Raw genomic sequence first — 16,673 nt, 5'->3', positions numbered from 1 at the left:
GCCATTTCTCTTCACATGGCTGCAGAGACGCTGGTCCTTCCTCACACTGCTGTAACGGTGGAAAATGGGGGGGGGGGCACAGCGATTTTGGTGCATTATACTAGTTTATAAAAGCGCTGCAGGTCTGGGACATTGTCTGTAGTGTTCAGACCGGGTTTTGGCCGCTGGGGTGTGGGCTGGCTATATCTCCCTCTGTCTCTCTCTGACAGACTTTGCTGTAGGTCTGTCCCCTATAGGGCCAGTGTGTCTGTGTGTGGTAGGTACACGTGTGTCGGCATGTCTGAATCTGAGTCTCAGAACCAGGCTTGGAAGAAATCCGTAGAGGATGTGTTTCAAGTCCAGACCCCTTCGGGGTCACAAAAACGTTCATTTGCCCAGCTGGCAGACACGGATACCGACACGGACACTGACACTGACTCAAGTGTCGACTATAGTGATGCCAGATTAGATCCAAAACTGGCAAAGAGCATTCAGTACATGATTGTGGCTATAAAAGATGTATTGCATATCACTGAGGACCCTGCTGTTCCTGATACTAGGGTCTATGTTTAAGGGGAAGAAACCTGAGGTAACTTTTCTTCCCTCTCATGAACTGAACGCGCTTTGTGAAAAGGTTTGAGAAAATCCTGACTAAAAGTTTCAGATTCACAAAAGGATTGTAGCAGCGTATCCGTTTCCCTCTGGGGATGGGGATAAATGGGAGTCACCCCCCATTGTGGACAAAGCTTTATCACGGTTGTCCAAAAAGTTGGCTCTTCCGTCCCCTGACACGGCAGCCCTAAAGGATCCTGCGGATCATAAACTGGAAAATACATTGAAATCCATTTATATCTCCACAGGTACACTACTCAGACCAGCCATTGCATCTGCGGGGGTGAGTAGTGGTATCGAAAAATGGGCAGATAACCTGTCATCTGAATTGGATACCCTCGATAGGGATAACATTCTTCTGATGCTAGGTCATATCAGTGACGCTGCAGTCTACCTAAAGGAAGCTGTGAGAGATATTGGCCTCTTGGGTTCACGGGCCAATGCCATGGCAGTCTCAGCTAGGAGAGCATTGTGGACTCATCAATGGACTGTTGATGCTGACTCCAAAAAAGCTATGGAGTCTCTACCGTATAAAGGTGGTGTATTGTTTGGTGACGGCCTCGCTGAGTTGGTATCTACGGCTACCGCGGGTAAGTCATAACTTTTACCTTATGTGCCTGTACCACAAAAGAAAGCACACCAGTATCAGATGCAGTCCTTTCGGCCCTATAAATACAGAAAAGGCAGAGGAGGGTCTTCCTTCCTTGCTACTAGAGGAAAGGGTAAGCGATCACCGGCCGTGGCCGGTTTCCAGGAGCAGAAGTCCTCCCCGGCTTCTGCCAAGTACACCGCATGACGCTGGGGTCCTCTGCGGGAGTCCACACATGGTGGGGGCACGTCTCAGGCTCTTCAGTCAGTTCTGGGCTCGTTCGGGCCTAGACCCATGGGTTTTAGAAATAGTGTCCCATGGGTACAAACTGGAGTTTCAAAACGTCCCCCCTCACCGATTTTTCAAATCAGCCTTACCAGCTTCTCGTCCAGACAGGGAAGTGGTATGCGCCGCAATACAAAAATTGTGTCACAATCAAGTCATTGTCAGGGTTCCCCCGTCGCAACAGGGAGAAGGCTTTTATTCGAGCCTGTTTGTGGTTCCGAAGCCAGATGGCTCAGTCAGACCAATCCTGAACCTCAAATCCCTCAATTTCTACCTAAAAATTTTTTTAAATTCAAGATGGAATCTCTCCGGGCTGTGATCTCCAGTCTGGAGGAGGGGGATTTTATGGTGTCAGTAGACATAAAGGATGCCTACTTACATGTTCCCATTTATCCCCCACATCAGGCTTACCTGAGGTTTGCAGTTCAGGATTGTCATTACCAATTTCAAACGTTGCCGTTTGGTCTGTCCACGGCTCCGAGGGTTTTCACCAAAGTAATGGCCGAAAACAAGGAGTCACAATTATCCCGTACTTGGACGATCTCCTGATAAAGGCGAGATCCAGGGACCAATTACTGAAGAACATTACCCTCTCCCTGACAATTCTGCAGCAACATGGTTGGCTCCTAAACTTGCCAAAATCGCAGTTGGTTCAGACGAGACGGCTGTCGTTTTTGGGAATGATTATGGACACAGAATTACAGAGAATTTTTCTTCCAGTGGAAAAGGCTCTGGAAATTCAGAACCTGGTCAAACAAATTCTGAAACCAGCAAGAGTATCGATCCATCAATGCACTCGGTTGCTGGGGAAGATGGTAGCGGCCTATGAGACCATTCAGTTTGGCAGATTCCATGCCAGAGTGTTTTAGTGGGACCTATTGGACATGTAGTCCGGGTCCCATCTGCACATGCACCGAAGGATAACCCTGTCCTCCAAGACCAGAATCTCACTCCTGTGGTGGCTACACAGCTCTCACCTCCTAGAGGGACGCAGGTTCGGGGTCCAGGACTGGATCGTAGTGACCACGGATGCGAGTCTCCGAGGCTGGGGAGCAGTCACGCAGGGGGAAAGCTTCCAGGGAAAATGGTCAATCCAGGAAATGTGTCTACACATAAACGTGCTGGAGTTACGGGCCATTCACAACGGCCTTCTGCAAGCGGAACATTTTCTTCGCAATCAGCCCGTCTTAATTCAGTCGGACACATAACAGCAGTAGCATACGTAAACCACCAGGGCGGAACGAAGAGCAGAGCGGCAATGGCAGAGGCCATAAAGGTGCTCCGTTGGGCGGAAAAGCATGCAAGCGCTCTGTCAGCGATCTTCATTCCAGGAGTAGACAACTGGGAGGCAGACTTTCTCAGCAGACACGATCTCCATCCAGGTGAGTTGGGTCTTCATCCAGAGGTCTTTGCAGAAGTGACAAGTCTTTGAGGAATTCCTCAAATAGACATGATGGCGTCTCGCCTCAACAAGAAAATCAAGAAATTTCAGAGATATTGTTCCAGGTCGAGAGACCCTCAAGCAATAGCAGTGGACGCCCTAGTGACACCGTGGGTGTTTCAGTCGGTGTACGTGTTTCCTCCGCTTCCACTCATTCCAAACGTGATAAAGATCATAAGAAGAACAAAGGTTCATGCGATCCTCATTGTTCCAGATTGGCCAAGGAGGGCTTTGTATCCAGATCTTCAGGAATTACTCATAGGAGATCCCTGGCCTCTTCCTCTGAGGGAGGATCTGTTACAGCAGGGGCCGTGCGTGTTCCAAGACTTACCGCAACTTCGTTTGACGGCTTGGAGGTTGAACGCCGGATCCTAGCCCGAAAGGGTATTCCCAAGGAAGTCATCCCTACTCTTATTCAGGCCAGGAAAGGAGTAACGTCTAAACATTATCACCGTATTTGGAGAAAATGCGTGTTTTGGTGTGAATCCAAGAAAGCTCCTACGGAAGAATTTCAGTTAGGACGTTTTCTCCATTTTCTACAAGCCGGTGTGGATGCGGGCCTAAACTTGGGCTCAATTAAAGTTCAAATTTCGGCTTTATCAGTTTTCTTCCAAAAACAATTGGCTTCACTTCCAGAAGTTCAGACCTTTGTGAAAGGCGTATTGCACATCCAACCTCCTTTTGTGCCCCCTGTGGCACCATGGGATCTTAACGTGGTGTTGCAATTCCTTCAATCTCATTGGTTTGAACCTTTACAGGAGGTAGAGTGGAAATTCCTTACTTGGAAAGTGGTCATGCTGTTGGCCTTGGCATCCACAAGGCGGGTGTCTGAATTGGGCTCTCACAAGAGCCCTTATTTGATCTTCCATGAAGATAGAGCAGAATTAAGGACTCGTCAGCAGTTTCTGCCGAAAGTGGTGTCATCGTTACATTTGAACCAACCTATTGTGGTGCCAGTGGCTGCTGACGCCTTGCTGGAATCGAAGCTTCTCGATGTAGTAAGAGCTTTGAAAATTTATGTCGCCAGAACGGCTCACCTTAGGAAAACAGAGACTCTGTTTGTCTTGTATGCTCACAATAAAATTGGGGCTCCTGCTTTCAAGCAGACTGTTGCGCGCTGGATCTCTCATACGATTCAACAGGCTCATTCTACTGCTGGATTGCCATTACCGATATTGGTGAAGGCCCATTCTACCAGGAAGGTGGGCTCGTCCTGGGCGGCTGCCCGGGGGGTCACGGCATTACAACTTTGCCGAGCAGCTACTTGGTCGGGTTCGAACACCTTTGCGAAGTTCTACAAGTTTGATACCCTGGCTAATGAGGACCTCATGTTTGGTCAATCGGTGCTGCAGAGTCATCCGCACTCTCCCATCCGTTCTAGAGCTTTGGTATAAACCCCATGGTTCTTGATGTGACCCCAGCATCCTCTAGGACGGATGAGAAAATAGGATTTTAATACCTACTGGTAAATCCTTTTCTCTTGCTGATGATGTTCATGCCGTTGACTTGCGTTGTGTTAAATGCCATGTTGTACGGCGTGCTTGAGGTGTGAGCTGGTATGTATCTCACCTTAGTTTAACTATAAATCCTTTTCCTCGAAATGTCCGTCTTCCTGGGCACAGTTCCTATAACTGGAGTCTGGAGGAGGGGCATAGAGGGAGGAGCCAGTTCACAGCCCTTTGAAAGTCTTAAAGTGCCCATGTCTCCTGTGGATCCCGTCTATACCCCATGGTTCTTGATGTGACCCCAGCATCCTCTACGGACCAAGAGAAAAGCATTTACCGGTAGGTATTAAAATCCTATTTTTTGGGGGTGTTTTGTCACTATTCTGCAACAAACAAGCCCCATTAGTGTACTGCGTCCCCTCGCGTGGCGAGCGACAGGTTACTATTCCCAATCGTAGTCCACGTGCATGGTAATGTATGAAAAAGTTGGAAAAAATGGGGGGGGAAACCCTGGTTGCCCATTATCATGTTGACCATTTGACCCGGGCAACCGTTTACGTGTCGACCTTTTGACGCTACCATTAGTACCATTAGTGGTAGACCTATTGACGGTAGACCTTTTTAGTGTAGAACCATAGTCCGGATACCACAGATTACAAAGGAGGGAGTCTGGAGTGAGAGACTAGTTAAGCATTTTTTAATTTAACTGGGAAATCAGATGTCTATGTGCGAAGTCGGTCAGACATAGCGTCTCAAATTAGGTTAGATGCCACTCCCAGTATGAGCAGGTAAAGAAGCCACATGATGCCGGAGCTGTAGGTAGATCCAAAATTTGCTAGATGGTAGACCATAAATTTGTGTCAGCGTTGTGAAAGAACGGAGACCAGTGGGGCTAACCAGGTGGGACAGCCTAGAAATACCAGCTGCGGCCCAGGAAGATAGGAGGACTTGGGAAATAGTATTCGGAGGCAGATCTGGGTGGTGTAGTAAAGGCATGGGCAAAGAGGGTCCCAGACTAAAGGCCGGTAGATGTTTGAATTTTTTCCAGCAACGCAGTGTGGGGTCCAAGATGGTTTGTCTGATTTGTGGGATTTTACAACGCCACGGAAGAACATGTATAAGGGTACCAGGGGTGTATCCTGCAATCAGTGGCCATTGTTTAGTGGCAGGGTGCCGGGACATCTCAATTATCCTGGCTAGATGTACAGCATGGTAGTAACTAATAGTGTGGGAGTTGTAGACCTCCATCCCTGCGACTACAATTCAGAACTGACTGGGCCAACCTATGGCCCATCTTACCCCAAAATAAAATGATATTTTAATAATAGTATTTAATTCACAATACAGTAAAAACAATTATGTCATTAATAAGGTTGTGAGTAGGCATTTTTATTTTTAGGAGGACATGTATGTAACCAGATAATTGACCTCTTTATCAAAATGCTACTCAGAGTAGGAGAATTTGGGCTTGGACTCTGTTTTTAAGATTATATATTGCAGGAAATTCTCCCAAAACCAACTGTTTTTGCAGTATCCCCACAAAATAATCGTTATGGTAGTATTAACTACTGTTAATGCTATTTCTCCTAAATCCACAGGCTAACATTGGGATATGAGGTAGCGACAGCGGATTGGCACCAAACTATCAAAGCTTTCGGCCTCCCAGGATGCAACGGGCCCGTCCCTATATCCCGCCTCATGGCTCAGGTAAATCAGTTGTTTTTCCAAAGCTCAAGGCAGGAGCATCATAGAGAGCCCTAATCAGGCGAGTAGAACACACATGCACACCCTTCCGTACAAGAAGGAAGAGGCTAGTGAGTGAAAGGATCCTCAAATCAGGTGTGTCAGGGTGGGATCCCTGTGGACTTAGGAGAAAAAGCGTTACCAACGGTAAGTCTACCATAACGATTATTTCTCCGTCAAGGTTCACAGGTTATCCACACGATAACATTGGGAATGTCCCAAAGCAATTTAGTGGTGGGGACGCTCCTGATTGGGCAGGAGAATCCTTCGCCTGAATTTAGCATCCTGAGAGGCAAAGGTATCAAAGGCATAATGTCTAATGAATGTGTTAATGGAAGACTATGTGGCTGCCTTACATATCTGTTCTGCTGAAGCACCACCTTGTGCTGCCCATGACGGACCTACCTTACGAGTAGAGTGAGCAGAGACATTAGCCGGAACAGGGAGATCAGCTTGAGAATATGCTTCTGAAATCGTCATCCGAAGCCACCTCGCCAGTATCTGTATGTCAGCAGGCCATCCTCTTGTGAAATCCGTAGAAAACGAAGAGGGTGTCTGTTTCTGATGGCACTGGTACGATCCACGTAGATTCTTAAGGCACGAACTACATCCAACGATGCATCTCCCGCAGAAAGGTCCGGCCCTTGGAAGGCCAGGACTACAATTTCATCGTTAAGGTGGAATTTAGACACCACCTTAGGAAGATACCCAGATTTGGTTCTGAGAGCTGCTCTATCTGGATAAAAAGTCAGAAAAGGAGGGCGACATAACAATGCCCCTAAATCTGAAACTCTTCTACCTGAAGCAAGTAGAAAGAGAACTTTAGCTGTCAACCATTTAAGATCCACTCATTTTAGTGGTTCAAATGAGGCAACTTAAAGGGCCTTTAAGACTAAACTTAAGTCCCAAGGCACTGTAGGAGGAACAAAGGAGGTTGAATGTGCAGCATTCCCTGGGAAAAAGTGCGCACAACCTGTAGGTTAGCTTTTCTTTTGGAACCATACAGTCAATGCTGACACTTGCACTCTCAAGGTAGCCACCCTTGTCCATTCCTGTCTGAAGGAATGCTAAGACTCTGTAAACTCTGAAAGACCTTGGGTCAAATTTCCGGTCACTGCACCATTGAATATAGGCTTGCCATATTCGGTGATAAATGCGATCTGAGGAAGGTTTCCTTGCTCTGAGCATTGTTTGAATTACCTGTTGTGAGAATCCTCTTGCTTTCAGCATGGAAGTCTCAAGAGCCACGCTGTCAAAGACAGTCGATCCAGTGTGATAGGAAGGACCCTGAGACAGTAGATCTGGAGGTTGTGGGAGTAGTAATGGAACATCCATCGACATCCTCTCAAGATCTGTGTACCAATGTTTTCTGGGCCAAGCCGGAGCTATTAGTATCACGGTACCCTTTCCTTGTTTATCCTTTCGCATCACCCTGGGTAATGGGGCGATTGTTAGAAACACATAGGCCAGAAGAAGGTCCCTTCTCACTGACAGGGCATCCACAAGGGTCGCTTTGGGATCCTTTGTTCTTGACCTGTATGCAGGAACTTTGTTGTTCTGATGGGACGCCATGAGCTCTATCTCCGGTAATCCCCACTTGTCTACCAGAATTTGGAAGGCCTCGGGGTGTAAAGCCCATTCGTTTGCATGAATAGCGTGTCGACGGAGAAAATCAGCTTCCCAATTCAGGACTCCCGCAATGAACACTGTGGACAAGGCTGGATAATGAAGTTCTGCGCACTTTAACGTTTGACTTACCTCCTCCATTGATTTTTGGCTACGAGTTCCACCCTGATGGTTGAGGTACGCTACTGCCGTTGCATTGTCTGAGCAGATTTGAACTGATTTCCCCTGAAGGATGTCCTTTGCCTGAATAAGTGCCATATACATGGCCCGAAGTTCCAATATATTTATTGGCAGGCAACTTTCTTCATTGGTCCACTGCCCCTGGAAGCAACGCCTCCCTGACACCGCTCCCCAGCCTAGAAGACTTGCAACCATTGTCAGACTTTCCCAATCTGATATCCAAAAGGGTCTCCCTTTGTCCAGATAGAATGTCTGTAGCCACCAGGCTAATTACCTCCTTACTTCCAGAGGAACGTCCATTGTCTGCCTTTTTATTGTCTGATGAAAACCATTCCATTTGGAAAGGATCAGACATTGCAGAGGCCTCCAGTGGAACTGAGCATTTCTCTGGCTGGGTCCACAGATTATCCACAGGATAACATTGGGATATGCTGGAGCAACAGCGGAAATGGCACCAAACGGTCACGAGCTTTCTGGCCTCCCAGGATGCACTGGGGCTTCTCCATATAATCCCGCCCACTGACTCCGTCAAATCAGTTTTTTGTTTGGTGCCGCAGTAGCCGGACCATGGTCACAGGGCTGCTGTTACTAGCAGCCTGAAGCTTTTATTATTTTATTTTTATAGTCTTACTATGTTTTTTTTCCTTGAGTGACTTTTCTTAACAGCGTCTTAAACGCATACTAATAAGAGTCGCTCCAACAACTCTCCACCAGGTCGCAACAACGCTTACCTTCGCGGTATAGTGCTGTCTCGACGGGCGTCTGTGTCGGATGATTCTAGCAGGTCCAGCAGACGTAACCAGGCTGTAGCCGGAGCATGGGGAGAAGGTAAGGCATCGGTTTCCTCTTACTAGGGGTTTCGGACACAGCTACACTGTATTGGAGGAGACTACAAACAGTGTGTTAATGCGCCGCCACTCTTAAGTGCAACAGCGCTATGCTTTAGGGATCATAGGCGCCAGGACTATGTTGAGGCCGCGATCCTTAGAGTTTAACTCAACGGGGGGAGTTAGACGCTCTCCTGGCCGCCCCGCCCCCAAGTTCATGACCAGTTTCCGTGCGTCTCCCGTCCATGAACTAATGACCTCACTTTCGGCTCAGACGCTACCACGAGGGTACTCGGTCGCAGCTTAGACGCTGCGGTTGTGTACACTAGATTGCCCCCCTAGACCGAGTCGCAGGCTGTAGTGTCTGCATACACATAGCATTCACTGAGCGTCTGTGTCCGTTAGTGAGCGTCCGTGTCTCTCATCAGTTATCGGAGCGGCAATGTACACCAGTAGCGTCTGAATCCACTCAGCGTCTTGCGAGCGTATTGATGGATATGGAAGTGTGGTGAGTCTCCCTGTATCCCACTCTATGGAGAAATTGGTTATACAGTACTAAAAATTCTCTCTACTTGTTAGTATGAATTGTTAATTTTTGGTACATATTGCATATGAGGCCTGTATATTACTGTTGTTTTCTGTATGATATGTCTGAAAAACTGGTTAAAAACAGAAATACAATTTTCCTACTTACTTGTAAGTTATTATGATGGTGATTGTATTCTCATATGACAATGTTTAATGTTTTAACATGAGACTGACTGCTAGTATGTGTGGTGACTTTTATATGTTGTCAGTTCTGTTCTGAACCTCAATTAAGGTGCACGGTTGTGGTCAGATTGATCTCACTTCTATATATTTATATATAGGTGATTTTCAGTCACAAATTGTGTAGTCATAAAAAACAGATTATTACCATGTCTGTGAGCGGCAAAAGTGATGAAGAAAACTTATCAAGCACTCCTACATCCTTAACATGTTTATCTTGTAAAACAGGGTTAATTGGAATAGGCCGGTTGGTCACTTATGAGGGGTTATGTGCAAACTGTTTTGCTTTTCAGCAAAGTAAAAAGCAGGAATTGGTTCAACAACCAATAGAGCCACCATGGAGTATGTTTGCGCACACTTTGTCTTCAATAGCAGACAGATTAACTCCTGTAGCTCCACCCCAGGGAATAGGTTACACTATTAACCCATACATGCAGCTCCCTCCCTATGGTTTGGTTCCAGTAGCCTCTACAAGTAACCAGGGTACAGGTAAGATTAAAATAGATACGTCTATGTTACAGACTACACAAGATGATACAACAGATGATGATACAGTATATTCAAATACTCCGTATGATGATCAGTCGCAGAGTTTCAGCTCAGAGGATGTAGCAGGATGCTTACCTACATGTGCCTATGGGTGTGGTTCGTTTAATCGACAGTGTCTAGGTCGACAATGTTTAGGTCGACCACTATAGGTCGACAGTCACTAGGTCGACATGGATGGAAGGTCGACAGGGTTTCTAGGTCGACAGGTCTAAAGGTCGACATGAGGTTTTTTTTTGGTTTTTTTTTTTCGTTTTCTTCGTAAAGTGACCGGGATCCCAAATTAGTGCACCGCGTCCCCTCGCATGGCTCGCTTCGCTCGCCATGCTTCGGGCATGGTGCCTTCGCTCCGCTACCGCTTCCCTCGGCACACTTTACCGTTCCAATCGTAGTCCACATGGATCGTTAAGTATGAAAAAATCCAAAAAAAAATTTTTTTTTTTTTAAACTCATGTCGACCTTTAGACCTGTCGACCTAGAAACCCTGTCGACCTTCCATCCATGTCGACCTAGTGACTGTCGACCTATAGTGGTCGACCTAAACATTGTCGACCTAGACACTGTCGATCTTCAGACCGGATCCCGTGCCTATAGCACGGTCTCATCAATGTTACCTCAGGTTTGCCACCCTCCAGCAACATTTTCAGTTCCAAGCCTTGCCCTTCGGGCTAGCAACAGCACCTAGGGTGTTTACCAAAATTATGGTGGTTATAGCAGCTTATCTCCGCAAGCAGGGGATAAGAATTTTTCCATACCTCGACGACCTTTTAATCCTAGCACATTCGCAGGAATTACTTTTGAGCCATCTTCAACAGACAGTAGTTTGTCTACAAAGACACGGGTGGCTCATAAACTGGGAAAAGTCGTCTCTGAATCCGTCACAGCTGATGGTTCATTTGGGGGCCATATTGGATTCAGGTCTACAGAGAATTTTCTTACCAGAGAAAAAGATACACCATTAGTACTGCCCAGTGCGGCTGTGTCTTGCGTTTCCCCTACTAAGTGGAACTGATGCCTTTACGTTTTGTTAAAGAGACATACAATCCAATCCCTCCCTGCTTTGCACCAGCATTGAGGATCAGAATACACAGAAGACTGACAGAATTATAGTAAAGTCAGCAATCACACTAGCAATTAGTTACAGGTTATACATTAGTATTATAAGCAATATGAGCACATAATCAACTACAGATACATTTCAAGTAAGTAGGAGAAACAGATTACTGCCTTACCTTATATAGGAGTTTAAACATTCAGCGAAAGAAACAGCAGTCTTAGTTTACAGACTCGTACTCAAAGGTAGATAGAGACTTAGGGCTGTATCACCCAGCTCAGGAGAGTGGGATACAGAGAGACTTCACCCCGCTTTCTGGATCAATCAATACGGTAGTGAATGCTGAATGGATCCAGACGCTATTAGTGTACACAATTGCCCCGTGAACCTACAGGGGACACTGGGGGTCATTCCGAGTTGATCGCTCGCTAGCAGTTTTTAGCAGCCATGCAAACGCTATGCCGCCGCCCACTTGGAGTGTATTTTAGCTTAGCAGAAGTGCGAATGGTTGTATCACACAGCGGCTACAAAAGTTTTTTGTGTAGTTTCAGAGTAGCTCGAAATCTACTAAGTGCTTGCGATCACTACAGACTATTCATTTCCAGATTTGACGTCACAAACCCGCCCAGCCACGCCTGTGTTTTTCCGCACACTCCCTGAAAACGGTCAGTTGCCACCCAGAAACGCCCACTTCATGTCAATCACTCTGCGGCAAGCAGTGCGACTGAAATGCATCGCTAGACCCTGTGCAAAGCTACATCCTTCGTTGTGCCCGTACGTCGCGTGTGCGCATTGCGCCGCATGCGCAGAACTGCCATTTTTTAGCCTGATCGCTGCGCTGCAAACAAATATGTCCTATATATTAAATCCACATCCCCCAATATTTCTCTTTTAAACTGGTGTAGAAACTGGGAGACTAGTCTTATAGGCCCTACACACTGGCCGATCCGCCGCCGAGCTGCCCGACGGCGGAGACGGGCGACCCGGCGGCGGGGGGCAGTGACGGGGGGGGGGGGGGGGTGAAGATACTTCACTCCTCCATAGAACTGCAGGCAAATATGGACGAGATCGTCCATATTGGCCTGCATGCACAGCCAACGGGACACCAGCGATGAACGAGTGCAGGGCCGCGCATCGTTCGTCGCTGGAGCCTCCACACTGCACGATATGAACGTTATCTCGTTCATTAATGAACGAGATCGTTCATATCGTGCAGTCATGTCGGCCGGTGTGTAGGGCCCATTACATTTAATTTGTTAGTTTGCCTGGGCAGTAAAAGTATGCCTTACCCCGTTTTAGTAAATATTCTTACAAGAGTGGCAGAATTTGGGCATTCAGCTGTTATTGATGCTGGCTGTCAGTACAAGCTTTGATATTAGTGACATCACTGAGACATACACAGAGTGAAGTGTGACTGATCCCACAAGAGGTCTGTCTTATGTGTGTAGGTGCGGATGCTCATTCATTTATAGCTGTGCAAATACAAGTGTTAGCCATTAATCCTGTGTAGGGCCATACACGATTTAGAATTGTATTTATGTACTGGTCACCTGATTGGTCCATTCTTGTAGATCTCGGCCATAATTTTTTCCCTTCCACTGACCGAGCCGAAATCGCTGACTTTCCACAGGGTGTAATTGGATAGGTATGAGCATTTATGGAAAGTGACACAGGTACCACACTGGTTAAATTTGTTGCACACTAAAGTTTAAAACAAAGATGCATACATTAATAAACTGTTTTCACCTTTTGTACTACTGCTAATTTAACTAAATAAATATTTTTTTCTTTCTGTCTTCCTCCTGTGCTTTCAGGCATGTATTTATAATTATATACGACCGTGCTGTCTGTTTCACAGCCCATGGGTATTACTCAGTGATACTGATCTCATGAACCTTAGTACTTCATGAATATTAATCTAAACTCTGATGTTACTGGTTTCTAGTGAATTGTTAGACTGCGTTCTACCATGTGGCGTCAACAAGAATACTTTTCAATTTGATAGTATGTAATACCATGAAATCGCTTCTCTTACCTTGGTCCTTGGCCTGGTAATTGTTACAGGTCTCATCAGGGATTCCATGACTGTGTGCATATTCCCAGACCCCTCCGTGGTCCCCACCCTCACAGGATCCCGCATTTCCACAGTCAATCACGTTCTGAACAGACAGGTATGCAGAAGGCCACGCCCCTTTCCTCTTGATATTAATTCGATCTGTGACAGAAGATAAACATTAATATTTTTATAAAGGTTCCAACATGCAATTTTATCATGTAAGGCATTGTACAGTAATTGCAAATATATAGTTTTAATGTGATAAGAGTAGGTCAATAGGGCGCAAAATTTACACATTGTTCCGTGAACAGCAGTAGCCATTCACCAATGGTAGGCCTCATTTGTGTATTGGGCACTTTATATTTCATAATCGGATATTATGATGCTCCCTATGGAGTGTAGAGACCACCAGAATGCTCTCTGTACTGTGTAACGGCCACCAGAAAATGCTCTCTGCATTGTGACGAGTGCACCAGAAAATGCTCTCTGCATTGTGTAGAGGCCTGTGACAGATGAGGAAGTACCACCATAGCTTATTTATTTATTAACAGTTTCTTTTCTAGCGCAGCAAATTCCGTTGCGCTTTACAATTGGACACAATGATAAAACAAAACTGGGTAATAAACAAACAGTCATAGAGGTAGAAAGGCCCTGCTCGCAAGCTTACAATCTATAGCTTAGGACTTAACTGAAGCTGGATGGTTTATATGTATAGTATCTGGGTTCCCCTTTTAATGAATACTTAAATATGTAAAATACTTTTGCAAGGAATATGCAGTTTGTCGATATTCAGAATATGAACATGTTCTGAAAGTTGACATACACAAAATCATGTCAACATTCCTAGTGTCATAACTAACATAATGTAGACATTAGGGTTAGGTTTCATTTAGGGATATACTGCAGTTTGGGTTCGGTTAGGGGTAGAGTTAGGGTCAGGCAATAGAGTAAGATTGAACGGCATATGCCAATATCAACATGCTTTTTTTTGCCAGGCACCTTATGTTATTATAGTGATCTCACCTGCCATAGCGCTGGTACTCCCGTGTGCCCAGCATGACCCACAGTACTGCGGGATGTGCTGATTCCGTGTAGAGCTGACAAAGTTGGTTCCATTGACACTGCGCCAGTCCCATGCCTTTGGCAGACTTTGTACAGGTATGTATTCATGTGGCCGTGGGTAGCTCCTGCAGACGAATATTAAGATTATGATTACAACGTTTCTCCTAAAACAAGGCTTGCTTCTAACATATAAAATATCCAATATTTCCTCTGGATTTAGGGCCTTTCTCAATACAAAGGGGTCCAAACCAAGTACTGAGTACATATGTATGATTATACTTTTCAGAGGGCCCACATTTCTGTATTTAAAATCCTTTTTTTATTGATTTTATGTAATCTAATTTTCTGAGATTTTGGATTTTTTTAAACTGTAGGACACAATCATCAAAATTATGACAAAGGCTTGAAATATCTCACTTTGCATGTAATGAGTCTATATAATATATTAGTTTCACCTTTTAAGTTGAATTACTGAAAAGAGGATTTTAATTACCTACCGGTAAATCCTATTCTCGTGGTCCATAAGGGATACTGGGGACACTTATTACAATGGGGTATAGATGGGGTCCAAAGGTACCGGTGCACTTTAAATTTCTTCAACAGGGTGTGCTGGCTCCTCCCCTCTATGCCCTCCCACACAGCTCAGTCTAAGAAAACTGTGCCCGAAGGAGAAGGACACACTTAAGAGGAGGAAACATGACAATGCATGAGTGGTGAGATTAACGAACCAGCACACAGCAACAAACAAACGAGCAACTGCTAACCAGAAAACAGCAATAGCTGATAACATCTTCACACCAAAACAATAACTTGCAGGAAAGGTGAAGCACAGAGGCAGGCGCCCAGTATCCCTTATGGACTACGATAAAAGGATTCACCGGTAGGTAATTAAAATCCTCTCTTCTCCTGCAGGATCCACAGGGTATCCACAGGATACATTGGGATATGATGGAGCGACAGCGGATTTGCACCAAACGGTCAAAGCTTTTTGGCCTCCCAGCATGCAATGGGCCCGTCCACATATCCCCACCTCCTGGCTTAGGCAAATCAGTTTTTTGTTTGGTGCGGCAGGAGCCGGACCATGGTCTAAGGGCAGCTGGTTTTAGCAGCCATAAGCTTTTCTTTATTTTATTTTTATAGTCTTACTATTTTTTCTGAGTGATCTTTCTAAACAGCATCTTATACGTACCTTAGAGTCGCTCCAACAACTCCCCGCCAGGTCGCGACAACGCTTACACATAAGTACAGTTCTGTTTCGGGGTGGAAGGTCCTTGGGGTCTTCTGTTGCCATGTCCAGAAGATCCGCGTACCAAACCATTCGAGGCTAGTCAGGGGGCAATGAGAATTGCCTGTACTCCCCCTCTCGTGATTTTTTTTAGAATCCTGGGGAGCAATGGAATCAGAGGAAACAGGTACACTAGTTGGTAAGCCCACAGTGTTGTCAGCGCGTCCAGTGCCGCTGCCAGAGGGTCCCTCGTCCTGGAACAATAGCACGGAAGCTTGTTAGTGAGTCAAGAGGCCATCAGATTGATCTGCGGACGTCCCCACAGATCTGTTATCATCCGGAACACCTGTGAATGGAGACCCCACTCTCCTGGGTGGAGGTTGTGACGACTGAGGAAGTCCGCCTCCCAGTTGTCCACTCCGGGAATGAAAATGGCAGATACCGCCTTTGCATTCCTTTTGACCCAAAGGAGTATCTTGGATACCTTCCGCGGGCAGGCCCTGCTCTTTGTTCCTCCTTGTCGATTGATGTATGCCACTGCCATGGCATTGTCTAACTGAACTTGAATGGCTTGACCTCAGAGCAAATGAACCCCCTGCAGCAGAGCATTGTATATCGCTCTGAGTTCCAGTATGTTTATCGAAAGGCAGGTCTCTACCACCTGCCCTGGAACTGTGCCCCTCGGGTAACAGCACCCCAGCACTGAAGGCTGGCGTCCGTGGTCACGAGAATCCAATTCTGGATCTCAGAGCTTCTCCCCGCCAATAGGTTGGAGGGCCGCAACCACCACAGAAGAGAAATTCTGGCCTGTGGTGACAGACGCATGACCAGGTGCATCTGCAGATGCGAACCCGACCACTTCTTCAGGAGATCCAGTTGGAAAGTCCTTGCATGGAATCTTCCAAATGGAATGGCCTCGAAGGAGGCCACCATCTTTCCCAACAGACTGGTGCAAAGATGTATCGAGACCCTGTTTGGTTGTAGAACCGCTCGAACCAACTTCTGAAGCGCCTTCACCTTGTCTGCAGGAAGGAAGACTTTTTGAGCCACCGTGTCCAGGATCATCCCCAGGAACTGGATGCGTTGGGTTGGCTCCAGGTGTGATTTCTGTAAATTCAGAATCCACCCGTGGTGTGACGACAGGGATGTCGTGCGGAAGATGCTGTCCAGCAGGAGTTCCTTTGACCTTGCTTTTATGAGCAGATCGTCTAGGTAGGAGACAATGTTCACCCCCT

General features: G+C 46.3%; 1 protein-coding gene across 1 annotated transcript in view; it reads right to left on the bottom strand.

Moving 5' to 3' along the window:
- Positions 1 to 16,673, bottom strand: part of CTSZ (cathepsin Z) — a 44,576-nt gene that overhangs the window by 15,997 nt on the left and 11,906 nt on the right. The window contains exons 2-4 of the mRNA XM_063959383.1: positions 14,175 to 14,338; positions 13,131 to 13,310; positions 12,646 to 12,796 (exon numbers count right to left, since the gene is read on the bottom strand). Coding sequence (XP_063815453.1) covers positions 12,646 to 12,796; positions 13,131 to 13,310; positions 14,175 to 14,338 — 495 coding nt within the window. The remainder of the gene's footprint in view (positions 1 to 12,645; positions 12,797 to 13,130; positions 13,311 to 14,174; positions 14,339 to 16,673) is intronic.

Source organism: Pseudophryne corroboree, chromosome 3 (assembly GCF_028390025.1).
Source record: "Pseudophryne corroboree isolate aPseCor3 chromosome 3, aPseCor3.hap2, whole genome shotgun sequence".
NCBI lineage: Eukaryota > Metazoa > Chordata > Amphibia > Anura > Myobatrachidae > Pseudophryne > Pseudophryne corroboree.
Note: the sequence above shows the minus strand (reverse complement) of the source record. Positions and strands in the feature narration are given on the sequence as shown.